The sequence below is a fragment of the Coffea arabica genome, chromosome 4e, assembly GCF_036785885.1.
Source record: "Coffea arabica cultivar ET-39 chromosome 4e, Coffea Arabica ET-39 HiFi, whole genome shotgun sequence".
NCBI lineage: Eukaryota > Viridiplantae > Streptophyta > Magnoliopsida > Gentianales > Rubiaceae > Coffea > Coffea arabica.
The window spans coordinates 2,817,502-2,844,401 of NC_092317.1; the positions used below are offsets into that span (position 1 = coordinate 2,817,502).

The 26,900-nt window shown below is 36.9% G+C and overlaps 5 protein-coding genes across 8 annotated transcripts; 3 read left to right on the forward strand and 2 right to left on the reverse strand.

Moving 5' to 3' along the window:
• The first annotated feature begins 153 nt into the window (after positions 1 to 153).
• On the forward strand, positions 154 to 5,175 carry LOC140005907 (aromatic aminotransferase ISS1-like). The gene is made up of 9 exons (XM_072047149.1): positions 154 to 607; positions 809 to 856; positions 1,455 to 1,583; positions 1,801 to 1,860; positions 2,373 to 2,529; positions 3,001 to 3,107; positions 3,243 to 3,301; positions 4,226 to 4,334; positions 4,588 to 5,175. Exons 1-9 carry the CDS (start codon positions 545 to 547, stop codon positions 5,038 to 5,040), a joined length of 1,185 nt encoding a protein of 394 aa, XP_071903250.1. The 5' UTR covers positions 154 to 544; the 3' UTR covers positions 5,041 to 5,175.
• A 1,554-nt stretch (positions 5,176 to 6,729) lies between these two features.
• LOC113742784 (katanin p60 ATPase-containing subunit A1) lies at positions 6,730 to 11,204 on the forward strand. Of its 2 annotated transcripts, none has more exons than XM_027270741.2 (7): positions 6,730 to 7,164; positions 7,797 to 8,280; positions 8,621 to 8,818; positions 9,193 to 9,437; positions 9,877 to 10,035; positions 10,130 to 10,217; positions 10,751 to 11,204. In XM_027270741.2, the coding sequence occupies exons 1-7, from the start codon at positions 7,043 to 7,045 to the stop codon at positions 11,030 to 11,032; spliced, it is 1,578 nt and encodes a 525-aa protein (XP_027126542.1). In that variant the 5' UTR covers positions 6,730 to 7,042; the 3' UTR covers positions 11,033 to 11,204. The 2 variants fall into 2 exon arrangements, with proteins under 2 accessions (XP_027126542.1, XP_027126541.1); XM_027270740.2 differs by having other exon boundaries at positions 6,898 to 7,164; positions 10,745 to 11,204.
• A 1,563-nt stretch (positions 11,205 to 12,767) lies between these two features.
• LOC140005909 (uncharacterized) lies at positions 12,768 to 15,108 on the forward strand. Of its 2 annotated transcripts, none has more exons than XM_072047152.1 (6): positions 12,768 to 13,023; positions 13,211 to 13,348; positions 13,753 to 13,854; positions 13,928 to 14,056; positions 14,263 to 14,385; positions 14,880 to 15,108. In XM_072047152.1, exons 1-6 carry the CDS (start codon positions 12,894 to 12,896, stop codon positions 14,966 to 14,968), a joined length of 711 nt encoding a protein of 236 aa, XP_071903253.1. In that variant the 5' UTR covers positions 12,768 to 12,893; the 3' UTR covers positions 14,969 to 15,108. The 2 variants fall into 2 exon arrangements, with proteins under 2 accessions (XP_071903253.1, XP_071903254.1); XM_072047153.1 differs by having other exon boundaries at positions 12,770 to 13,023; positions 14,263 to 14,334.
• LOC140005908 (deoxypodophyllotoxin synthase-like) lies at positions 14,656 to 16,834 on the reverse strand. Of its 2 annotated transcripts, none has more exons than XM_072047151.1 (4): positions 16,268 to 16,834; positions 15,760 to 16,081; positions 15,326 to 15,587; positions 14,656 to 14,992 (listed from the first exon to the last, which is right to left on the reverse strand). In XM_072047151.1, the coding sequence occupies exons 1-3, from the start codon at positions 16,648 to 16,650 to the stop codon at positions 15,348 to 15,350; spliced, it is 945 nt and encodes a 314-aa protein (XP_071903252.1). In that variant the 5' UTR covers positions 16,651 to 16,834; the 3' UTR covers positions 14,656 to 14,992; positions 15,326 to 15,347. The 2 variants fall into 2 exon arrangements, with proteins under 2 accessions (XP_071903252.1, XP_071903251.1); XM_072047150.1 differs by having other exon boundaries at positions 15,320 to 15,587.
• A 1,200-nt stretch (positions 16,835 to 18,034) lies between these two features.
• Positions 18,035 to 19,617, reverse strand: LOC113742956 (probable 2-oxoglutarate-dependent dioxygenase AOP1). The gene is made up of 3 exons (XM_027270986.2): positions 19,165 to 19,617; positions 18,712 to 19,039; positions 18,035 to 18,484 (listed from the first exon to the last, which is right to left on the reverse strand). The coding sequence occupies exons 1-3, from the start codon at positions 19,542 to 19,544 to the stop codon at positions 18,245 to 18,247; spliced, it is 948 nt and encodes a 315-aa protein (XP_027126787.1). The 5' UTR covers positions 19,545 to 19,617; the 3' UTR covers positions 18,035 to 18,244.
• Between the last annotated feature and the right edge of the window lie 7,283 nt (positions 19,618 to 26,900).

Here is a 26,900-nt window from a genome sequence, read left to right on the forward strand (position 1 = left end):
AGACATTTCTATTCTACCAAAAAAGTTAAAAAAGGAAAAAAAAATAAAAATCTAATCTTGCTGCCAATTTAAAGAAAACGTTGGTCAAACTGTTTGGAAGCTGTTAAAACAGGTCAAGAATGCGAAAAGAGGCAGATAAGAGAATACAAAACAAAAGTGGAACGTAAGTGCATCTCTCTGGCCTTCATTTTTGGCTGCAGTTGCTTGTGAAGATAAGCGGCAGCCTATAAGAGGCGTTTCCTACAAGGAAAAATGGATAAAGGAGAAGACAACTAAATAAAATCAAAAGGGTGGCAGCCTTTTTTTTATGATTGGCAACTTTTTCCACATTTCAGTAATCTGAATTCTAAATTCGGTAGACTGCGTAAAAGACAAGGGCCTTTTCTGCTTTTACCATAAAAGTATTCAGATTTAAAAAGACTTGATTTTGGGGGCTTTGAGGAGTAGGTGAAGACAAAGTTCTCTCTATTCGGCTTATATTTTATGCAGTTGCATATTCGGTGGGGGAGTTGAGTAGAGGAGAGAAAAAGACGAGTTGAGAAATATGGGTTCTCATGGAATGCTTGCTAGAAGAGCTCTGCTCACTGAGAATCCTGTTATGGTTGAGGTATTGCACATTTGATTGTTAAATTCAATTGTGTGTTTTTTTTGGCCCTTTCATTTATTACTTGTCTTATTTGCTTCAATTCAGCCTGTGCACCTATATGTCATAAACTGGTATCTATTAGTCTGTGGAAGAAATTGAAATGCGTGCTTGGGCTTTTTGTTGGTAAAGGTCTGAATCAGTTTTGTGCTTACCATTTTGTAGATTCAAGAATTGATCCGAGGTGTAAAAGATAGCATTTCTCTTGCTCAGGTTTGTTTACTATCCCCTATGTTTTGGAGTTTGTTCTTCCGAGTATACCTTTGCTTGGTTGTTCTTCTGGTTTTGGATTTCAAGAAATCGAAAAAATGGGAATCAATATCTGTTTGTCTCCCCCTGTCAATAGCTTGTAATGTGCGACTTTGGAATTTGGATTCGGAATTTCTTGGACAAATAAATTGGACTGAATTTGACTTATATGACCACTGAAAACTAGAACCAAAGTGGTTGTTCTTGATCTCCTTTCCGGACTTTGACTTGTTACCAATTTCAACCGTTTTACTTGTCATCATGACTTGCCTCATTACTCAGTCTGCCTGATTAATCAACCGGAGGACGCCGCCTTTGTTTCTATTTCAATTTGAGTGAGAGAAAGAGAAAGAGAGACGTAAATATGTGCTTGTCTGTCTATCTACTCTGTAGACCTCTTTGCTTAAATTTACAAACATATATGAAAATTTAAATAAAAGGATGTATTCTTATTAAAAATTAATTTTTAATTTGTTAATCTCCTGATGTTTCTTCTTGTTTTGGGAAGTTGATGTGCTTTCTATATTGGTTCTCTATCACTGATTATGACGCTATCATGCAGGGAGTAGTATACTGGCAACCACCAAAGCAGGCATTGCAAAAGGTACAAGAAATTGTCGGGGAGCCTTCTGTTAGTCGTTATGGTGCTGATGAAGGTCTTCCTGAACTAAGGAAGGCAATAGTAGAAAAGGTTTGGTCCTTCATTATCATCATTTACTCTAGTAGTTTTAGCTGGAAGTTGTGTTGCTTGTCATAGATGGTTCATTGTTGACTAGAATGTTCTTTGCTATTTGGCTTTTTAGATATAATGAACAATTTTTAGTTGCTACTAACCTACTGAAAGCTACTTATTATTCAGAAAGTTAGCCAATCCTTTCAAATTAATTCTTTTCAATTTGTCTCTTCAGATGCGCCAAGAAAATAAGCTGCACAAATCCTCTGTAATGGTGACTGCTGGTGCAAATCAGGTATCAAGCTGCATTGTAGTTCACAATAAAGAACACAAGTTCTAACTCTTTAGGTTCTCTTGGTTTCTTGTGATTATAATCATCTCATGGCATCTCTCTTTTGTTATTTGTGCCTGCTATCTTCATTTTACTCTGTTCTGTCTCTCTTTTTGTTTTGGTGAAGTTATTAAACCAATTTGAACTCATCCCCATCCCTTGGCCATGTATATTGTACATTTTCATGCATGGGAAAATAGTTTTTCGAAGAGCCAGCAACTCATGTATAGAAATATCTCAGGCTTTCTAAGCTATTTAAGCCAAGTCAGATCTTAAAAAGGCTAGCCTTAGATGCAACCAAGTAAGCAGAGATAAAGTAGGGAAGCTGGTAAAGATTTGGAGGTTCCTAAAAATGTATGTGGGCAGAATGCAAAGATTGAACTTTGTTTCACAAAGTTTCAGACTTTTGATCAGTAATGTTTTGCCCTTAAACTCAAAATAATCTTCATTTAAGCTTCTGTCTACACTGATTGCAGGCATTTGTCAATGTTGTTCTGACATTATGTGATGCTGAGGATTCTGTAATTATGTTTGCACCGTACTACTTCAATGCATACATGTCATTCCAGATGACAGGTGTTACTAACATTCTTGTTGGTCCCAGTGATCCAAAGACTCTTCATCCAGATGCAGGTTGATTACTCTGCAAAATACTTGTTTCGTGTCATTATTCGTTCCATTATGTTTATTCTTGATTTCGATGCACTGTTCTGAAACTTTGCTGTCATTGAAGTAGGGCCTAAATTTTTCGGTTTTGGCTTCTGAAGTAGCGTTTGCTTGTTAGGCAGATTTATTCTCGTTTTGTATTCGTTTTAAAGCTTAGAAAGTTTAAGTCTATTCTTGGATTTGTCATGCATTTAACAAGTATTCTCAACTTAGTTTTTGTCCTAATAATTTTAGTCAAGTGCAACTTGCTTGGGTAATGATGTGTATAAAGTTTGTCCAGCACTAGAAATTAAACAAAAAGTTGTGGCTATTGATATGGAGGTATTCAGAAGTACCCCATGTTTACAACAGTCATAGTTCAATACTGTTTGCTAAAACAATGGATAGCATATTGGGTGATGAACAATGTGTCTCACTTAAATCTCACTTGATTTTCAGATTGGTTAGAAAAGACTTTACTGGAGACTAAACCAACACCTAAGCTTGTTACTGTTGTAAATCCCGGCAACCCCTCTGGAACCTATATCCCGGAGCCTCTTCTTAAGGTCTCTCTCTAAAACTACTTCTATATCTGTTTAAGTGCTGTTCGGCTAATGATGGTAGCAGTCTGTTCTTTATATTCACACGTGCCCTTATCCTCTGGAAAACCAACTTACATTCACATATGACATGTTCAACAGAGGATATCGGACATTTGCAAAAGTGCAGGGTGTTGGCTTGTTGTGGATAATACATACGAGTAAGTACAGTTTCAGTTTACTTTTATGAGCAATTACTTGTGTTGAAGTCTATCCTTTCTCTCATGGACATTTGTTCACTTCATGGAAATATGCTACTAATGCCTGTTTTTGTACTGCATAAGTCACTTCTGCAGTATCTCATTGGTGCTTGTCTATGTTGCAAAGGTTTAAGCTATTCTTCATAGCTATTTCATGCGTGACCTCCTCAGCTGGTAATATAGTTGGTTTACTACAGCATTGGGTAAAGGTCTGACAATCTGACTCCTTAGATTACTGAAGTGACCACACAGACTTGAGATGGATGATTCTTCGTAAACTTAGCTTTGGATTACAAGATCCCTTAATATACGGAACTAAGTTTATATCTGTCAATCAACTCATTGCATGGACCAGATACACGTGAAAAGTCACGATTGATTCAGCACGAGGCTCTTGCTCGTCTGGACGACCCTAAGAATGAATGTGTGGTACAAAGCTACCTCTATAGGTGGTACAAAGCTTTATCACCTATGCAAGCTATGACCTCCCAAGTCAGGTTTGGTCAACCTGTTCATTACATGACACCACCCTTGTTAGAGCAATCTCACTGATGCAGTCTCATCTAAGTTTAGGGTTAAACTGAAAATAAGAAGAGTAGCATGGGCCAACAGCTGGATGTAATCAAGTTTGATTTCTTTATAGAAGGCGGAATAAACTGAAGACCTTCCATTCAGCAGCTTGTTACAAAAATATGTCATACAAGACTTGATTGGTAGTGCATTTTGGTAAGGTTGTCGCTAATGTGTTTTGATGGAAGAACAAGGACGACGCATGACAAAAGAGCTAACAAAATCACTGTCCTGTTGCTTGTTTCATTAAATATCTGTCTAATCCTACTTTTGAGTACGCATAGCTTACACGGGGTTAAAATGTCAAATGTGCAGGTACTTTATGTATGATGGTCATAAACATGTCTGTGTAGAGGATACTCATGTAGTCAACATCTTTTCCTTCTCCAAGGCTTATGGTATGATGGGTTGGCGAGTTGGCTATGTAAGTAATGCTTTACTGCTCCGTCCTGAGATTGTCCCATGTTTGTTTAAAGAAATAATAATGAAGTTGTTTTGTTTCATCCCTCTTCTTCTTCTTCTTTTACTTCATGACATAGCAACTATTCTTGTGAACTTAGTGATGGCACCAACTTGTTTATTTGCTAACGTGAAAATGCTACTAGACATACTTGTCTCTGAGGCAAGAATGCCTGCATTGAGTTTTGATGTTTGAAATAACATTTTGCTCCATCCAGATTGCTTTCCCTTCAGAAGATGAGGACTTGAAAGATCAACTTCTCAAAGTCCAAGACAACATACCCATCTGCGCACCCATAATCTCGCAAAAGCTGGCTCTTTTCTCATTGCAAATGGGACCAGAGTGGGTCACTGATCAAGTGAAAGACCTTGTCAAGAACAGAGCACTTGTTCTTGAAGCATTATCACCCTTAGGAGAGGGTGCTGTTAGAGGTGGAGAAGGTGCAATATATTTGTGGGCAAAGCTTCCAGAGGAATATCCGGACGACTTTGAAGTCGTTCGCTGGCTAGCAAGGAAACATAGAATAGTTATAATTCCAGGGAGTTCCAGCGGCTGTCCTGGTTATGTAAGGATCTCATATGGCGGATTGGCTGCAGATGGTTGTCGAGTTGCTTCAGAAAGACTAAGAGAAGGGTTAGAAGAACTGGTGAAAAAGGGAATGGTGGAATAGTTTCTCTTGAATATTATTATAAAGCCCAGAATGACTTGATTCTAATGGATTCTGGCTCTGGCACATTTCAATGTTAGAAAAAGGACGGATTTTTGTGCATTCTAATAACAAACATTCACTCTGTTAAAGCTTTCACTGGTGGTGGTTGTTCTGTCGGCCTAAATGATGATTGAATCGGCATGTCTCTAGGGACAAACATTTTCATATAGTTGAATTTTTTTTTTCTTTATCCCATTAATGTCTCTCTATGCATTGCTAAACATTCATCACACATTAAAATTTATTTATTTCCGTCGACTGGTTCGTGGCGTTTAGCCATAAATTGTTTAAGACGCTGTTGCTTGTGATGGCTGGACCTGATTGAAAAGGAGGAAGGTTCAAGAATGCACTATTAGCAAATGGAAGAAACAATTAGTAGTTCAGAAAAGGATAAGCAACAAAGGAATGTGCTTTTGAGTCTTTGATGCCTAATTCCCTCGATTAAAAAAGAAATCTTTGATGCCTGATGCAAAGCAAATTGGGTATCAGTTATCAAGAATGAAGTCGCTGAGCTACCCGGCAATTCCCGTGCCGTGATGGGAACATGTACATTACATTTGAGGGAGGTAACAGGGGGTTTACAGGCTCCCACGGTACAGAGGTTAAATTCGAGTTTTCCCCTTGAGGTTAATTCCGTATAAGTTTTTGTGCCTTTAACCTTTTTTATTTACATGGATCCACCCTTACTTCTGTTTAATTCTTTAAGTTAGTAAGATATTTTTCAGCTATCAAATAGTTCTTTTTTAAAAAAAAAAGTTAGAGGAAGCCAATTGAAGATATTAAACTATGTGTATGAGAGAAAGCCGACAATTAGATTTACGGCGTAAAATTTTGAATTAACCCCAAAAAGAAATCATTCAAAATGATAATGTGATATACAAGATTCATCTTTTCATTGAATTGATTGAGAGCTTGAGTGAGAATGCAAAGAATTAATTGAGCTATTGTTGAAGTTTGTTAAGTCAAAATTTGATTGTAAACTCAAGTAACTCATATAGTTTGATGAATTTGAACTTGAGCCTATATATGTGATGTGATGTTTTAAAGCACCTTGAAGTATAATCAAGTCTTAAATGTATAATTTTTTAAATTTTTTTTATGTATTAATATAAAATACCTATTGTATCCTTTGTTTAAAAAATATAAAATATTAACTTATATTATTTACTTAAACTCCACTGAATTTCACCGAGTTAGGCTTTATTGATCTCGAGTAAACTAAATTATAGATGAGAATGAATTGGAGCTTAAACTTTAAAAATTTGGGTTTAATTTGATTCATTTACGTTTGCTTGATTTTACGTGATACCAATGTAAGCATATAGCATACAAGCAACTTTCATTAAGAAATACTTCAAGTTAGCAAGATTGGAAATGCTTCAAGTAGAAATAAACAGCAAGATTGGAAATACTTCAAGTATCAAAGGAAAAAATGGGCGCGAGCAAAAAGCATAAACGAAAAATATGAAAAATTAGAAAAGCGGCCTCCAAAGTGAATGTTAGGCACATTAAACAATTCAGACCGCACAAAAAGGTACAGGCTACAGTGCCTCCAAATCTACTCGTCCCTAATTCAAACGGAAATCGAATAAAAATTAAAATGTCCCAAGCTCCGAGGATAATATTGTAAATCTAACAATCTCCTTCCTTACCCGTCATCAGACCGTTCAAACGTCGCCGTCGTTCTCCGCCCTGCTCGAACCCACCCGAGCAAAACTAGAGAGAGAAATTACCCAACACTCCCCAACTTCTAGAGAGAGAAAGACTGTGATATCTGTACCGCCTCGGCATCTTTGCTTCAATTTCTATCTCTATCCGTTTGATTTCTGAAATTCCATTTTTCTCAGCAAATTTCTTACCAGAACCCAAACATTTAAAAACCCTAAATCCCGAGGTTTAATAGTACAAGTCGATATTTTGCACTACAAGAAGTAAGAGGTAAGCAAAATTCAGCTGACAAATAATGGTGGGCGCGTCACTGGCCGGGTTGCAGGATCATCTGAAATTGGCCAGAGAATACGCTCAGGAAGGCCTTTACGATACTTCAATCATCTTCTTCGATGGCGCCATTGCTCAGATCAACAAGTACTTCTGCTAACTTTTGCTTGTAGTATCAAAATGCTCGCCAGTTTTATGTTGTTTATGTAAATGCATAGCTGAGAAACAGTTTGGACATTGGAAAGCTTTTCTTGAACTTTGAAGTAGGAAAGTTGAAGTTTTTGTATAGCTTTGAGAGAGAGTGAATTGGGTGTTGGTGCATGGTGTGGATGTAGGATCTTTGAGTTTTGATCCGGTCAGTAATGGATTAGGAAAAATGGCAAAAGAGCTAGGGTTTTTTTAACTTGGAAAAGTTGTCTCTGAAGGATTTAAGTTTGGGGTGTGAAATGTGATGCGATTTTGTGCACCTTTCGTGCTAATCTAGCATGTGACGATCTCGAGATTTCTGAAAATATATGAAATAGAGGAATGAAGATGTTAGGAAATGATATAGGAAAAGGGGAAAAGAAAAATTTCCCCCCCTTTCTTTCCCTAACTTTTCTTAAAAATGTAAAGTTGGAAAGAGTCATAATGCAGTTAGGATTTGCTCAAGCTTCAATACTGTAGGGAAAGGAAAATTGAAGACAAAAAACAGTTTTAGCTTTTCTAGGTAGTCATGTTGAATGTAATGCTATTGTTTATAAATGTCTTGCTTTTCTTACGTCTTATGTCATATTTAGGCACTTAAATACAGTTGATGATCCAATGACGCGTTCCAAGTGGATGAATGTAAAGAAAGCTATTTCTGAAGAAACAGAAGTTGTGAAGCAGTTGGATGCAGAAAAGAGGTCTTTCAAGGAGGTTCCTGTTGGTAGGCGGCCCAATTCACCACCAATTTCAACTAAATCATCCTTTGTCTTTCAGCCCTTGGATGAGTATCCAACTTCGTCTGGTGCTCCAATGGATGATCCTGATGTATGGAGGCCACCCAGTCGAGACACAAGTAGAAGGCCAGCAAGAGCTGGTCAAGTAGGAGCAAGGAAGTCTCCACAAGATGGAACTTGGGCTCGTGGTTCTACAAGAGCAGGAACAACTGGCCGTGGAGGTAAGGCTGGTGGTTCTAGTAAGTCTAATGCTGGAGTTAGAGCCTCAACTGCAGGGAAGAAAGGCACAGGCACAGGCACAGGCACTGGCACTGGGAAGGCCGGAAAGGCTGAATCTGTGGTAGGTTTTGTGGATAAACATTATATTTTGTTCCTTATGTATGTTATCTTTTGGTTTTGCATTTTGAGAAATTTTTCTTGCCAAAGAGAAAATGAGAATATACAGGTTTAGCCAGTCAAATCGAGAAAACTTGAAGTGATTCTCACCTTTGGCAAGAAAAATTTTCTCAAAGTGCAAAACTAATATATGAATCTGCATGACCCACGTGGAAGCTTTACATTGGAACCCAAATATATTCTCACCTTTGGATTCTAGTGTGCCTTGATCGTGTGTTAATCAGTGTTTATTTTTAATTGGAAAAGTTTCCATGGGTTGCTCATGATTATGTTTCAACTATTAGAATGGTGATACTGAAGATGGAAAGCCAAAGAAGATACAGTACGAGGGACCTGATGGAGACTTGGCTGCTATGCTTGAAAGAGATGTATTGGAAACGAGTCCTGGAGTGAGATGGGATGATGTTGCTGGGCTGAGTGAAGCAAAAAGGCTTCTAGAGGAAGCAGTTGTTCTCCCGCTGTGGATGCCTGAATATTTCCAGGTATGATGGGCACAAAACCAATTGCTATTGATTTAGATGTTTGCATTGTATGATAGAATTAAGCTAGATGTACCTTATTTTGTGAACACATAGAACTTTTAAGATTTGGTTCAATGCCTTTGCCGTATTACTTGTCAGTTCCTTGTCTGATGGTGCTTTATTACTAATAGATCGTTTCCTTGTTGTCCGGAGAGAGTATAGTCTAGAATAACTTTGTCTGGATTCTTTTGGAATTTTACCTTGTCCCTGAATTTGAGATGCAGCTGCTTCTTTACTTAATTCCATTGTTAAATGAACACTAAGGCTTAATAGAGGTGCATCATCTCATAATCACAAAAGCGTAAAGTTGAATCTTGAGATGTATTTGCTGACAGGGAATTAGGAGACCGTGGAAGGGTGTCCTTATGTTTGGCCCCCCTGGTACTGGGAAGACACTTTTGGCTAAAGCAGTTGCTACTGAGTGTGGGACGACATTTTTCAATGTTTCTTCTGCTACTTTGGCTTCAAAATGGCGTGGGGAAAGTGAGCGGATGGTTCGTTGCTTGTTTGATCTTGCACGTGCTTATGCTCCTAGTACAATTTTCATTGATGAGATTGATTCGCTTTGCAATGCTCGGGGGTAAGGGTTCTGTAATTCCTGAAGAGAGGTTCTGCCTATTTTCCTATTAACAAATTTTCAGTGTCTTATTGTACTTTTAAGTCTCCTCCCAGTATCTGTTAGTTGTAAATGAAATTGTGTGTTTTGGAAGTCTTCTGATATAGGTAAGTTGGGCATTTCTGGTTGCCTAGCTGCATATGACTATTGTTATCCTCTCTTAGACACAAAGAAGTTGCTTTTTCACATCTAGTGTCATTTATCTTTATGTATGTGGGTGAACCTCCCCATTTTGTACTTTAAACTGTCTATGTATCTGTTTGGTTTAGATGGAACTGGAAAAAACTGATATTTCTTTTGACTGACATGAAATCTATGCTAAATTTTTGTCTTATTATGCTTTTTTTTTGGATGGGTAACTATACATGTAAGTATACCTATACATGTCTATGTTTTTGTTCAGGGCTTCAGGGGAGCATGAGTCATCTAGGAGAGTCAAGTCTGAACTTCTAGTTCAGGTAGATGGTGTGAGCAATTCTTCCACTAATGAAGATGGTACTCGCAAAATTGTCATGGTTTTAGCAGCTACTAACTTTCCCTGGGACATAGATGAGGCATTGAGGTTTTGTTCTTGAATCATCCTTCAACTCATTTCATATTTGTTTATAGTAGTCATCTGGGGACGAGATGAATACCTTTTCGTTAATATCATACAGGAGGCGTCTCGAAAAGCGTATATATATTCCTCTTCCAAATTTTGAGAGCCGTAAGGAGCTTATAAGGATCAATTTGAAATCTATCGAGGTGAGCAGAGCAATTGCAGATACTTTGTGGTTGAGTTGTAAATTTAATGCTTTCATCATCTACTAATTTGGATGTAGAATTGGAGGTTAAATCCTCGTTAAGTCACTTAAAGTTTCAGCTATTGCATGGACAATTTTGAGGTTCAACTTTTTTATTTTTCAAAATTCCAATTAATTAAAATTTTTTTTTTCTGAGTACCCTGAAAAGATCTTTTATCTGAGTGAAAAGAATTTGGCTTCTGAACTTGATAGCTGGATCACTTATTTCTTTCCTTTGGTAATGACACATAGGATTATGTTTGTAGAGCATAATAAGAAGATGTTACTTGTTTGTGCAATGCAGAACATACAAGAAGATCATATTATAACATCACTTCATGTTTGATGTGTTACTTCTTTCCTGCATTCACATCAATATTCTATTGTCTCCAATGAGGGAGTTGGTGGAATTCTAAGGAAAATCTAGATGTTCTACTTCCAGATTAAATGGATATTCTTGTGAACTGATTCTCTTTGTCTATGCATAAGGATCAGGTAGCTGCAGATGTGGATATTGATGAAGTAGCCCGAAGAACGGAGGGATACAGTGGAGATGATTTAACAAATGTTTGTAGGGATGCATCTTTAAATGGCATGAGGCGTAAGATAGCGGGGAAGACACGTGATGAGATCAAGAACATGTCAAAGGATGAGATTTCTAAAGATCCTGTTGCCATGTGCGACTTTTTAGAAGCATTGACCAAAGTTCAACCAAGTGTTTCTGCTGCAGACATAGAACGGCACGAGAAGTGGTTCTCAGAATTTGGATCAGCCTAGAAGAATTGAGTTATTGTGAGTCACTAATTTTCTTTTGCTTAAGATTTTGTTGCTTTGGTGTATCTATCTGCCGTGCTTTAGCATTTTGTAACGTAACTGCCTGCTTTCTCAAGTTACTGGGCAATCACTGCTCCCAATTCATCTATTCTTTAGCTGCCCTTGTTGATTGTCATCTTTGGTGGTTGTGTTGTTTTTCTTTATTTTTTTCTCGCCAAATATGTAAGCACCAAAACTAGTTAATTTGATTCCAGTAATTGTAAATTTTAAAGTTATAATTGAGTTCTGGAAAATGGGTCTCCAGATTATCTGATTTGTCATTACTACATGGACAATCTATATTCTTTCCTTTTGCAAGCCAGAGAGATGTTGAATTTAGGTTACTGCTGGGGCCAATGAAGGTTTGGTGAACGGTCCTTTTTAAAGCTACCGTTTCTCTAGATGAAGAGAGCATGGAGGAGGGAGGGAGTGTTTTCTTCTTCTTCAACGTTTGTGTGTGTGTATATATATATGTATATATATATATTTTTTTGGTTTTGGGGGCGGGGGATGGGTTGGGGAAAGGGGTTGTGGTTTGGAGGGGCAGCTCTTTGGCAGTTTTGCTGCGTAGGTAGGAGCCTATCAATGTTTCTGCATCATGGTCCAAGAAGTAATTTCAGCGGGAGAAAGTGCGACTTGGTATCATATTTCACATTATGGGATTGAAGAACTTCAAGTTTGGTAGTGTGAATGTTGGGCGTCCTTACTGTTCTTTGAGTGCGTGATTGTGGGCTTGCCACCAAACGCTGCCTTTTAAAATCCTCACCTCAGGTAGTTCGAATTATCAATTGGTTGTCTGTTCCTTTTGTATGGCACTGCAGAAATGTCCAACTTTCTTGGAGTACGGGCGTATTGATTGCCTCACATGACGCATTTGAAGACGGCTAACAACTTACAAGCTCGGTGATGTTTACGTTATTAAGCATGTTCGCCACTTTGTAGAAATCGTCACAGATGCTAATGATTTCGTCTGCGTTCTGTGCATCGCTTGGCCCGCCCGCTCTCATAATCAACTTCTAACATTTTGCCGAAAGAAGATATAGGGTGCAATCTCATGCGCTCCTAATTGGCTCTGATTTTTATCGAGTTCACTTTTTATGTCTTTTGTGACATGTAGCATAATGCGCCTGGTTAACCTCCTTAAAGATTGAGAATTTTGTCATGATCTCTTTGGATACACTTTTGACAGCTTCTCCTCAGGATCTGGGTTTGAGCAATTGATACATAGGAAAATTGCATGAACTCTGTGTAAACGCTATAGCAATTTTCAGTGAAAGTTGCGTTCCCCATTTAATTCCTCCATTTAAATTGAGAGCAACCCTATCATCGTCAGGAATTATCTCATGCAAACCCATTTAATTAGATAGGTGCACGTATAAATGTACATGTCTATGCTCGAGCCTTAAGTGTTCTTGGATGAAAATTTTCCCCCTTTCAAACTGGTGAAATGTTGAGATCCGAAATGCCAATCTGCTATACTGTCAATTTTAGATTCGTTGTCATATTGAGGTAAAAGATATACTGAACAAAAGAAAGAAACGAATGTCACTCTTGACAAATTTTGTTTTAAGGTAATTCTGATCAGAAAAGCGTACTTTCTAATATACAAAACAATGGACGTGGAATAATATATATATGGGTGAGTTGGAACAGTTTTCTTGGTGGTAACTGGGTGAGCTTACCAAAGCTTCTACTCAAGCCTCCATGTCTTCTTCTGTGCTTGTAATCCTCAACTTACACTGCCGGCAGCATTTCATCTATTTTGACATCCCCCGCGAAAAGTAAAAGGTCGGTCCTTAATTTCATCCGCCTAAGATTCCAAATCATGGGAAGCCACAACCTGCATTGCACTCTAATTCTTTCCCATATTCTGCTTTTCTTGTTTATCCACAATATTGCAGCCGGTGGTGGTACTAGTACTGCTACAAACGAGTTGTCGAGGGTGACATTAAGAGGTAATTACTAACAGTCAATTTAAGGTCACTGTTAATCATTTGTGCACATAATTATCCCTTTAATGCTTTCGTGATCCATTGAATAATGCGAGTTAATTAATTTTTTGTTATCGGTTAATAAGATCATATGCCGTACGTCATATGAAACTACTGAAGTTGTTGAATGGTGATTAATTTGACGTTGCAGATGATCCTTGTGCTAAGGCCTCTTGCGGACAAGGAGCATGTGTGCCTTCATTGCTGGGATTTGACTGCGTGTGTAAAGCCGGATGGAGCAAGATGCAGCTAGGTCCTATTGTGTTCCCTGCTTGTACCGTTCCCAACTGTGAGTCTCTCTCACCAATTACACTTGGAATTGGTATCGAATATCTTTAAATGCAGACTCCAATTATAGTAAATAAACATGTTGAAATCTTGCCCATGCTATAATTGATTTGACAGAACTTGTGTGTGTGCATGATTTTAGACCCAGATTACTGGACCAAGTGCAGTTTAATTTCTTGAAGTTTATATTCTGTCGCATAGCATCTGGTTGTTGTTAGTACTTTAGGCTATTGCGCAGTAACTTGCAATAGGATTTGATACAAACAGTGCTATATATATATATATACTGCTTTTAATTTATTTGCGCCCTTTGATTATGTCTAGTTAGCATAGTTTAATGTTTTTCGATTGAAAGAAGGAAAATGGGAAAATTTCACCAATCACTGGGAGCGAGTGAATATGCAGGCACCATCAATTCGCAATGTGGCAACGGGGCGCCGCCACCACCAGCTGCTCCTCCGCCATCATCAGCTAATGCTCCTCCTCCCCCATTCAATCTCTTCAACCGTAGGCCACCTGAACTCGTCCTGTCTTGTTTTTCCTGTCTATTTCGGTTCCTTAATGCGGCTTTAATACACAGCTTGTAATCTGGTTTGGTGCGGCGATGGAACCTGCGTTCCGAATCCGAATGGGCTGGGATACTACTGTAAATGTAACAATGGATCGGCCAACTTGTTCAACTTGACAGGCGTTGCTTGTTTGAAGGAGTGTGAGTTTCCAACTCTGTTCATCATCTTTGACGCATCAACCATTGAACAGGATAACCATCTTTGACGCATAAATTAAAAAGTTCCATTTTTGTTTCCCAGTTGGTACCAAAACTGCACCTTGTGATCAACGATTGACTAGGCACTAGTAACAACTAACAAACGTTTTAAGAGGCTAATTGGCATTTCTTTCTCGCGAAATTTACAGGCTACCTTGGAGCTGATTGCAAAGGAGTGACTTTTGGCTCTCCTTCGAGCCCACCACCACCGCCGCCCCCAGGTAATCTGTTCGGCCCGCCTACCGGCTTCTCCCCATCACCACCAGAAAATGGTAAAGTTGATTAGCCCAGTAATCGTTGCACCTCCCTCCACGTTAACTTGTGGTCCCATGCATGTTTACCATTCAGACTAGTTTAAGAAGATTACTTTCATAAAATTATGATGAACCAGATCTTCCAGTGAATTCATTTTTTTGGGATCTTTACATGAGAGTTATCGTCGGAATAATAAACAAAAAACAGAGAATGCAAGCAGGTATCTGGAAAATTCAGCAACCAATCCAGAAACCTTGATGCCTTTGAGGTAATTTTGCTTTAGTTAATTGATCACGGAATCAACTTTTGTGAACATACATTTATATGGTCAAGTAATCATGAAAATCATCCCAAAAAAAAAAAAAAATTTCGCAGCTTTTTAATAGAACCTCCAACACCACGAGTGCTTCCAAAATATATTCATTTGCCATTCCTTTCATTTTAATTCAAAGTAGTGGAGTGATTCTCTCACTGGTAGTATTCAATTCTTTTTCTTTTTTGGCTGTGCTAGCTTCAAGCAACGCGGCGAATTGCTCGACAAGTCTTGGCTCAGTGATTTTGATGCTATTATCGTTGATCTTCTTAGCATGCTCTATGTAAACGGGGTTGAAGGTCCAATTGCAGCTGTAAGCAATGAAACGCCTGTTGTTAGCATGCATTTGTGAACTCATAATAAATAGTCTATGATAATTGTTCTATAGCTTATTATACTAAATCCTTTTCCTGCTGTGATTGATAAATGAATTACTCATTGACATATAGTCTCACTGATAATGCATATAATTGCTTTATTTCGTTAGGAAAATTATCATCATCGGAAATAGATGAAAACCCAAAAATATAGAAAATGATATATTACATGGCGTTTTAAAACTAAGCTTTTGTTCCACACACATTCACACAAGTTATTGAGAGACACAAATAATAGGTAAATGGAATATAGAAGCCAGCCTTAACATGAGAAACGAAGGCATCAAGATCAAGTTCCACAGAAATCCTTGATGGCACGTGCAGTAATATTATCTCCACTGCAGTAGTCAAGAAACGCTACGTTGTTAAATGGCTTGAATTGCAATGGGTTTTGGTCATCATCGACAAGCTCCTCTGGGATTTGCAGCGTCCCATGCATAAAAGAGAATAGTCCGATGCTGTATTTTTCTTCCGTTCCATCTATGATAACTCGATGGAGGGGAGCATATACTTTGCCATTGCTCCAGGCCTACCACCAAAACCAAAGGAAAAATCAGAACTAATCTTATATCTAGTCAGTTTTGCATCCTCTGCCCATTTCATTTTCAATGCTGCTCTTATTCTCTACAATATGCATGCCAGTAATTGAAACAAATATATTTTTGTTAATTGAATAAAAAAAAAAAAGGAGCAGGCCCCACCGTAAATCCCTCGCCTGCTACGACCAAGAAGGCTGAAGGCGTGGGCGCAAAATCGATCCACTCTCCATCTTTGGTCTCAATCTGCAGTCCCTTAACATGGTTCCCGGCCAAAACGCTCAAGAAAGTTTTGTCCACATGAGGTCGAAGGCCAGTATTAATTTCATTCGTCTTTGGCGTTCGATATTTTATGAATCTCATAAGGTGGAAGGCAGACCGCACCAGGAGCTCGTAGTACTTCTCTACCCCATAATTTTCCAATACCATTTGCATCATCAAGTTTTTCAGTTCCAGTAGCTGCTTCGCGTATGAAAATGCTGTTTCACTAATTAAAATAGCAAAAGATAAATTAGGTATATATATATATGTTCATTTAAAAGGGTAGACGAGCTAATAATGCATATACTATACTATCAGTGTAGAAAAAATTAATCTCTGGATAAGTCTGTATATTCTTGAAACACTTTGACCAGTTTAGAGCAACGTACAAAGAAGTAGAAGAATTGGTTACCAGAAGCTATCATTCCCATCTGGCCAGATGAGATTGGTGAAATCCTTAGTTGCTTCGAGAGTTGCAGCGTTTGTTATGCCCAAGTATTCAATCAGGGGCATAACGGAGTAGTTTCCACCATAGCCGAAGCCAAGATAATCGGAAGTGTTCTGCACCTTGATTTCGACGGGCACGTCGAACAACTCCTTTGAGAGATTTAGCATCTTTTCGTGGAGCTCTGGGGAAATATTTTTGTAGACTGCTACAAAACATCCATATGATTCCAGGGCTTTTTGGACGATTTCAGATGTTGATAGCCAGGAACTTGAGCCGGGAGTCAAGTTTTCGGAGTTAAAATGTATTATCGGAAGAGCCTTCTCTAGTGTTTGATCAGAACCCATCATTTATTTTATTTTTTTGGCCCTCTCGAGTATATTAAATACAGGAGCTCTTGCTAGATGGTGGTATTGAAACAACAAAACTAGACAACCAAAGTATATATAAAGCCTAAGCATATCGGAATTGGTGCAATTGTAGCCGATTGATGTCCTTTTTAGAGTTATGGTGTGTGCTTACAATTACAAAAGCTATTGCTATTAGTAGTATATATATATATATAAAACTAAACTGTAACAGAATATCTATAGCCGTTAAAACCATATGGAGGAGTTTGGAGAGAAAGTGTTTGTCTTTTGGTGATATTATACAAAATATTACGAAATTAGAAAGTTATTATGTGGTGACTGATTAAATTTATTGAAATTCTGAATTTGGAACGATGAAACAATTCTTTTATAGTTTTGATGAGCAAGTATAATGTTCAAAGTAACTTAAGTTCGAGGTTATAAGATTGAGAGCCATCACTAATATGCATACATACATATACACACACACATAGACACATATATAGAGAAGGCAATTAAAAGAAAATCTTGTGGTGAATTAATATTTTAAGCGAGAAAAATGACAAAAGACTTAATAGTATTTTCATTTCTACAATCCAATCAAATCAATGTTACGCTATCAAATTGACTCCCCAACAACTCACGTGAATGCATGATGATATATACAGATTATTTTTGGTACCGAAAAATAATTAGGAATTTGCTCAACATTGTGCAGCGTATCTCATGAAACCATCCACATTAAAATGAATATTGTACTAATTAGTGGAAGGACTACTACGTACCATTTGATCCACGAATTATTTTAGCTATACCCCTAGCACTTCGCTTAATTAATTTATTATCCAAAACCTCTTCTTCTTTTTTGTACTCTTTTCAGGCTGATAATTGTATTGTACTACTTGCATGCGTTGCAAAGTTGAACATGAATTTCAAGTTTTGGCATGTATTCCAATAGCTGCAAAGTTATATTCCAGTACCTTGATCACTCCAAGGTCGAAGATGTAATTAATCTCTAGTGCTATTTTCAATCTAACTAGGGAGGATTCAATTCTTCCAAAACATTCTTGGTTCAATCCTCTGTTGGTGAAGTCAAGTTCTCCCAAACAAAAAAAAAAAAAAAAAGAAGCCTAAATATGAAAATGTTGATATGGACACTCGACCTGAAATCAAGCATTTTAAAAATATTAAAGTCAAATGATTGAAAATGTTTCGCAAAATACTGATTTTATATTGGATTTTGGGTCCGTGATATTATTTGGTCTGAGTTAATTTATGATAAGTGAGAACAGGGGTGGAATTGGGACTAGAAATTTAGTTGGGTAAAGTAAACCCCTTTTTTTTTTTAAAAAAAAAACAAAATTATCAGAACAATACTCATGAGTAGCACTAGCAAGCTTGACATATTGCATTTCATATACTGCACAGTCTTTCATACAAAACGATAAACATATGTGACAAGTTCCCACCAAAGAGCTTCAAAATCACAAATCACAACATAATTAAGGAGTAGTACTTTGTAGAAAAGGATTATCAGGAATTCTTGGCTGCTATGTCCCTGATTGAAAAAACTAAGGTAGTACATGATGATAGATCAAACACCACAGAAGGCCACGATTGGACGTTCCATTTTATATTTCCCTCCTCGTAGAAATTCAAGAAAGTCCAAGTGATTGAAGTCCTTGAACTGTAGCGGGTTCTTCTCGTCAATTAATTCTTCCGGAATTTTCACCTTCTCACGCATGAAGGAGAACAGTCCAATGGTGTATTTCTCTTCAGTTCCTCTTATGACTACTTTATGTAGTGGAGCATGCACTCTTCCATTGCTCCATGCCTAACAAGCCAATCTTATTAAACTTCACTAAAGCTTTAAACAACAGTAAAAAAAAAAAAAAAAAAAAGCATAAAAAGATTGTAGATTGTGGTATCAAGATTACAAATGGTTGATCTAATTGGATCGGATTTTACAATCCCTTCTTTGTTCAAGATTATGTTTTTCTCCTTACCTATTCATTCATTTATGTTTTCTGCGTCTATGACAGAAAGGAATAGGAGGGTGACCTGAAAAGGCTCTCCCGCTATGACCAGGAAGGTTGACAGTGAAGTTGATGGCTCATAAGTGATCCATTCACCATGTTTCAGTTGTATTTCTAGTCCAGTCACTTGATTAGTATCAAGGATGGCCAAGAAGCCTTTGTCCACATGAGGATGAAGACCAATATTGATCTCATCAGTCTTGGGTGCTCGGTACTTTAAGAACCTCATGAGGTAGAAAGAAGATTTGATCAGAGGGTCCAAGTACTTCTCCACACCATAACTTCCAAAAACCATTCTCATTACACCATGATCCAATTCCGATAGCAGCTTCGAGTATGAAAAAGCAGTTTCACTTGTAAAGAAAGCCAGAATATATGATAATTAGAAAACTTAGTTGGTAAAAAAAAGAAAAAAAGGAAGAAGATTACTGAAGTTTAAAGATAAAAGAAAGAGAAAATATTTGAATGAAAATTCTACCAAAAACTTGAGTTTCCGGCTGGCCACATGAGGTTGGTGAATTCTTCGGTCGCTTTAAGAGTTGCCCCATTTTCGATACCGAAGTACTCAACCAGGGGCATGAAAGAAAAGTTTGTACCATAGCCGAAGCCAAGAATATTAGAAGTGTTTTGTACTTTGATTTCAGTTGGGAGTTGAAATAACTGTTTTGAAAGTTCGAACATTTTGTCATGCAACTCCTGAGAAAGTTTTTTGTATTTTACTAGGAAACACCCATAGGATTCAAGGGCTTGACGAACCAGGTCAGAAGTTGATAGCCAAGAAGTTGTACCGGGAGTCAAGTTTTCCTCGTTGAATTCTATGATAGGTAGCTTAGATTGGGCATCGGATTCGGAACCCATTGTGATTTTTCAAGAAGTAAATCTGGAAAGAGGAAGGGGGGGGGGGGGGGGGGGCGCTGAGGATGGTTAAGGATTCTGAGCTATGAGTTGCTCATGTCCATGGGTATATATAGATACGGAATATGATTTACATTTGTCTGGTAAAACGCCTGGGTACTTACCGACATTAAGCCTCCCTTTCATGCTTCACTCAGTTATCTGATTGGTGGCTACGGAATCAGAACCAACAGATCCCAGGCGCTGATCCTGGGCTTATTCATATCTTCTTTTTTTATTATTTATATCTTTAGTTATTACTACCTTCTTATGGGGTGAATGCGGAATCAAATACAACAATTGAATGCGGAGAATTACAACAATTTGAAAAATAAAGAACCTAGCAATTTAATGAAAATAAGAAGAAGTGGGAACTTAAAAAGGGAAGAATTGGGAGAAAAAAAAAAGCAAATAAATTAGATTTTATACTGATTGATAGGAAGAGAGTACTATTTTCTTCAAGTTAGGCATGCACGGGATGTTATATTCATCTTTCCAATATAGCATTTGTATGCTAGTGGATTTTGTTTTTCTTTGTTTAAGGTATATGGTATTGGGTTGATGCTAAATATCTTTCCTTTTTTAGTGGCAAGTCGAGCAGTGATACTAATAAAGTCGTGCACGAGTTGTATTTTCCTATTTAATAGCACACAAAATGTTTTCAAAACTTGTGTTATCACACAAAAATGTTATCCCCACCCGTTGAGGGGGCTTTGCTATAAAAAAAAAAAAAAAACCCTTAAACCTAGGCTTCAAAATTGTCTTAATAATGCAATGATTCGAGATGATAAATGGATATTACAGAGTCTGCACTCGTTCACTAGAATTTTACACCTTGGATCTTATGCGGAAGTTTACTTTTGGATATAAATTGCTTGTCTCAGGACTTATCGCTCGCAAGGGCGAGTCGATTTTGATACTAAAATCACCATTGGCTCCAACCCCAAATTATGTGAAAAACTGGAAAATTGTTCAGCTTACAAATGGCAAATATATGCGTACATTGAAGTTCAAAAGTGGAGGCTTATGAGGATTTGGTCTAATTGCTAAAGTTGAATTTCATGATTTAAAAAATCTTGAGTTCTAATCCGGTCATCCTCCTTCCGCTTTTCACTTTTTAAATCTCATTCCTCTCTTGCTAAAAAAAAAACAAAAATAAAAGAATTTGAAAGGTGGAGACTAGATAACTTAGTTCAAATTTCATTTCTACAAGAAGAAAAACATAGAAACCCCAATATGACGGCTGGGATGCATTTCTGGGACTAATTATTTCACTTTAGATATCACACATAAACTTAATTGCTAGCTTCAATTTACATGTCACATTTGCTTTTTTAGCCTTTTAGATAGTCCTCTCCATTTAAGTTCAATCAACTTAGAGTGCGTTTGATAAAACTGAAGTCTGAAATCTGAATCTATTAAGTTATTGAATTGTTAAATATTAAATCTAATACATTTGAGTGTTTATCATATTCAGTGATAAGTGAATAACTTATCACTTAATTTTGGGAGTAAGTTTTACTTAGAAATTCAGTGCTACTTAATTAATTCAAATATTCAATTTTTTGTTATCAAAAGGTCTGAATATGTTAAGATTTGATTTCATTAACTTTAAGTGCTGAATTGGATTATCAAACAGGACCTTAAGCATGAGAAGAAGAATTGATTAGACCCCACAGTCCACAGTAGGCTTTAATACCACATTTTGACCGCTTGCCCTCTTTGTAGTAAAAGTCAATATACTTGTAGTGATTGAATGGCTAAAACTGCAGCGGGTGCTCATCATCAACTAGTTCTTCCGGTACTTGAACTATCAGGTCTCAGATAAATGTGAACAGGCCGAAAGAAATACCTTTCTGCATTTCCGGACATTATAACCTGGTGGTGTGGAGGTTCAGTCCTGCCATTAGTCCATGCCTAGCCCAACCACATCATAGATGTACATGGTTAATCATGGATTACTAAAACTATTTAAAAACATTAGCACATACTTTGATAAGACCAATTTTGATGAATTTGTACCACTTTGTATGAAGATTGTGTGACTTACCTTGTTGAGTTCTCATAAGTTGGGTTCTGTGCAATTCAAATCGATTCGTGTACGTTTGATATCCATTTATATAGCTTTGGTGTAATCGTGAATGTTACCAATTTATTAGTTAATAAATTTAAATTTACATTCGAATTGTATGGATTTGCACTACAAGTTAGAAGAATTATATCAACTGGTTTACACCTGTGTTTTAAAACTCGGACCGGACCGGCCGGTTCGACCGGTCGAACTGGGAATCGGTCAAGTGTCTGGTCCGAGTCATGCTTAAAAACCGGGTAAGTAAAAACCCGATCAAATCCGGTCAAAAACCAGGTTTGACCGAAAAAACCGGATTTTTCCGATTCAAACAGCATTTAAAAAAAAACTCAAACTTTTTCAATATTATGTTTTGACCCCTAGATTGTTAAAAATTATTAATATATCTCAAATATTTCATACTTTATCAATATTTTCTTAAAGTTTGGTATTATTTTTCAATTAAATCCATAATTTTAATTCTAAACTTGTTAATGATCATTAAATAATATAAATTGTTACTTGATTGTTCTAATTTCTTTGTATTTTCTTGTTAAATATATTTAAAACATCAAATATATATGAATATACATTTATTAATATTTACATGTTATTAGGTATTTTACATATAATATTTTAATTTTTAAATAATTTTTATTTATGACATCATCCGGTTCAACTCCTATCAAATCCGGTTGAACCCATTGACCCCTGATTCTTGAGCTTGACCGAGTCGATACTCGGTCCGGTTCTGAAAACATAGGTTTACACTAGACAGAACTCAAGTTGTGAGCTCCGTTTCCCATTCTTAATATCGTGTTTTGAATTGAGGATTTCCTATAGAGTTGATGCTGGAGGTCAGGGGTTCAACCCCTGCCTCCCACAAACTTGCCACTTTACGTGGCTGATCTTCTGCCCCCACGGGATAGCTCGAGCGGTCCGCTCCCCCTCCTTAGGATATGGCGACCTTCCTGACTTGTCCAGGGTTCGAGTCCCGCTGTTAACGTGCTCGGTGTGGAGTGGGGCCTCCTCTCCCGGGCCGCAGGGGATTAGTCGGTCCCGTAAGGATTGACCCGGACATCCCTGTGTTGACAAAAAAAAAAAATGATACAAATATTATATTATTGAGCTACTTATTTTGCCATCAACTCCTAAACGTCCTATTTCAGCTAAAAATCTCTGTTGGAGCAACTTTCAAAAATGTATTGCACTCGAAACAACTTTAATTAGTGGGTCTAAATCACGTCAAATCATAATAATAATAAATACTCATCTTCTTAAGATTCTGCCAGCGTATAATTGAGGGGAATACATAAAAAGGTGGAGTGAAGTTGAATCCGTCAATCTACTTGTATTTGAGACCTCTCTACTTCCAAAGTGCAACTTAACAGAAATTCATCATCAAACATCTTACCATGTCGGTAGCAGGAATTTTGACTATGATCGAAGTTATTCGGGAAGAATGTGCTGCGTCTGAACCCGCGGAGAGGATGATTATTCTACCTTAAACAGTTGCATTTCGACAAAGGAGTCCGGTGTCTGCTAGTGTCGCAAATAGTAATTAATCCCTTACAGGATCTGATCCCAATCTTGTGGATGCACGAGCTGTCCAGTAAAAAATTGTTTCCGCAAGCTGCATAAATCTGCTGTACAACGACTGAACCATATGAATAGCTTTTGGTTTTGGCACTATGTCAATAGGGCTTGCATGCGATTGGATACTCTTCACATTTAGATTGAGTTGGTTTCATTACTTCAAACCTTGTATAGTCGCATAAGGATAAAGTTTTAACGTTATATGGTTAAGAAAAGCTTCTAGTTAGCTGTGACAACAAAGATATTGCATGATATTGGGACTAAATTTGGTACACACACATGGGTGGTTTAGTCAAATTACAAAACGACAGCTCCAGGGTTCATTTCTTCCAATTTCCTAAACCGTAAATTAATTACTAATGACTTCGCACGTATAAGTAGGTCTGACATACATGAATGTGCCATGAGCAATTCATTATGGATGAAAATATTTATCAGTTGGAAAGGAGAAGAACCAAGTCTGTTTAACTTTATAATAAAGTTACTCTTTTCTGTGTGCTTTATAGCTTTTGCTCTCCAGTGGAAGTTCAATGGGCACCAGCAAATCAATGAGTGCGTTTGGATTGAAAATTATTTAGGGAATTTTTTTAAAAAAAATTTACTGTAATATTTTTTGTAATTTTGATTTATGTGCAATAAAAAGTTGGTTGAGAAATCGAAAAATTAATTAGAAAAATGTTTTGAGATTTTTAATTTTCTTTTCAAATGACTCTAATATTAAATCAAGGACAGGTATTACCTGCCAATATGTGACCAAGATTGCTATTAGACTGCGGACACGATGGCAAAGAGCGGATCTAACTTACATAATCAGATCATATATTAGTTCGCCAATATATATCACCGATGTCCCATCATATATATAAGACCATTCTCCGAAATATCAATTGCAAGCCCAATAATTGAGGTAGCTATTTTATATATTTTGTATCTCTAAAGGAACAAGAAATAGTAAACACATTATTTGAGTCATTATCTGAGAAGATTTTCTGGTTAGCCGACTTGACTCAGCATTTAAAACTCGTATAACACTTTGAACTATTGTTGCCTGTAACACTTCGAACAGTTGTTTTGCCTGTAACACTTCGAACAAAAGGAATATCCTTTTTTTCCCAACACAATGCGATTGGAATAATGTTACCAAGAGTTTGTTGTAAATAAATGAGCATTTCAAAAGATCTTATCCCACATTGAAAAATCAAAGGGACTTCTCTTCACTTTCTAATGCTTAGGTTTTTATTGGATTTGAGTTATGTTGGTAATTAGTGTGGGTTTACGCGCATGAGAGGAAAGTTAGATTGGGCAGTTTTCAGTACAACTTTACGGATTTTAGTTTTACTTTTATTTCATCGGTTACAAAAGTCAAGCACGTTCACAACATTCTTTTTATTAACATATATTATCTCTTATCCTCTCCGACGTACGCTGCCTGATGTCTAAAAATAGCAGCTATTTCCACTTTAGAAAGTACACCAAGAAAGCTGACAGTAGAGACCTTCCTGCCAGCTTTCTTCTTTTCCACTCTCTGCTAGATTTACATAACATTTGCTAGTTCTGATCCTTCTTGTTCATAACAAAAAGAAGGCTTGTTCAATTCTAGGGAAACATTTCAACCACCTGAAATAGTTTCTTAGAACAGTGCTATTAAGCACGACTCAAACTTCATTTTATTAGCTTTAGTTAACATTATTTTTGGCTATTTTTACAACAGAGTTTAGTCTTTTACAGTTTTTTGAGTTGTAGCACTTTGACAAATTTCAATAACTAGAGTTCTAATACCTAGAGAGAATGATGAGTATCTACCCAAATTCCAAAAACTACATACGTATTTTTTTCAATAAGGGAGGGATGTAATTTAAGTAGCAATAAGGGAGGGATGTAATTTAAGTAGTGGAGAAGGAGAAGCAAAATTTTCATCCCAAAATCTCTAATTTCAGGAGCTTCAGTTTAAGTTATTAGACCAAGGACTCTTCTATCCAAATTCCAACACATGGTAATTCTATTGTTCTAACTATTTGTCCATGTAAGAGCTGTTCTTCAGGGTCATTGGCTATCAGTGCTTTCCTTGAAAGTGAAACAAGTGTCACAGATTCGATCGAAGAGATTAAGAAAATAAACACAAAAACTAACAAGAACGAAGAGTACACGCCATGTAGTGGATCTGATTAATCACTCAGCTGACGGTGTTCGAAAATTAAACGTCTTGTTATGACTGGATTGGTAAATTGAAAGACCATGGTAGGGATCCCTTCAATCTGTCTTATTCCATTTGAAGCAAGTGCTTACGTTTCGATCTTAGATTAATGTTTAAGTCAGCGTAAGGTTACCATCATCTTGACCACCGAAACATATTCTAAAGCTCCAAGAACTTTCCTGAGAGTTTCTAATTGTATTGATCTTATTTTAAGATATCTTTAATTAATTTAAATAGTATTAGTTTGTGTCTTATTTTCTGTCATCCTCTCGTTGTTTTGTATCTTTCCATCAAAGTCCATCTCAGATATGGTCCATGTTTTGTGACCTAATATGGTCCTTCTGAGTTGATGAGCAAATTTAACCTCAAACACGATTTCAAAACTTGTATTCCTCACACATTTAAACTTTTCTGATAATTGTTCCTTGACCTTGTGATCTAATACGGTCGTCTCCTAAGGATTTCTTTTCCAAGACAACCAAAAATCTTTATTCTAGTTACTACTGATTTCGGGCAACATCGATCAATGCAGTATCTAGCATGGTCCCTTCAATTATAACTAAAACTCATGGGGGGTACTACGTGGGGTATGCTATGTGGGGGTTTCATATGATGCTGGGGACTTAATGTTTAGTTTTTCTCAGCTCAAAGACTATTATTGTTTGTGTTTTCCCTCAAAGACTATTGAGAATCTATTGTTAATCTCTTGTCAAAATCCAACTTGCAACCTAGCATTTTCTACTGTGGTCCTTTTGGAGACATAACGTTCATATATAATTGTTAAGATTTCTGGTAATTATCAAACTGTTTAACTTTTGCCTCATGTAATTTCATCCAGTTACAAACCAATAATTTTATTTGTATTTGGCTAAAATGTTACCATACAAATTTATTTATTTGTCACTATTGATGATCTACGTTTCCTCCAACATGAATTAGTCTAACATGGTCCCCTTCAATGATAGCTAAAATCCATTGGGATATGTGTTCAACAGTCCTAGCTTGATGACGAGTTTGCCTCCCCACTAGAAGTTTTGAATGTTGAATGATAGATAATGGATTTAGTCACATCCAATTTGCTTATATTGTGCGGTCCCTTCACATATTAAGATTTTAGTACATTTTAGACATTTTCCCTTGACTTTAGAAGAACTGTCAAATTTTATTTTGACATGAACATCATTCAATTTGAATCCAATTACTCTTATTTGTGGTTCGTTTTCACATACTCACTTGAAAGTTATCATTAGTGTCTTGTTTATGATTTTTGGTTACATCTAAATGTAACAATCCCCTATGGTCCCCCTTCAAATCGTGGAAGTGCCTAAAAAACTTCTAATTTTCGGCTATACAGGTTGTCCTAATATTTTTAGTTGTAGTTTTGTCTTAATTTTCACCTCTTGAGGAACTATTTCTCCATATACTTTTAGAACTGATTTCTTGTTACCTCTTGCTTGCAGTC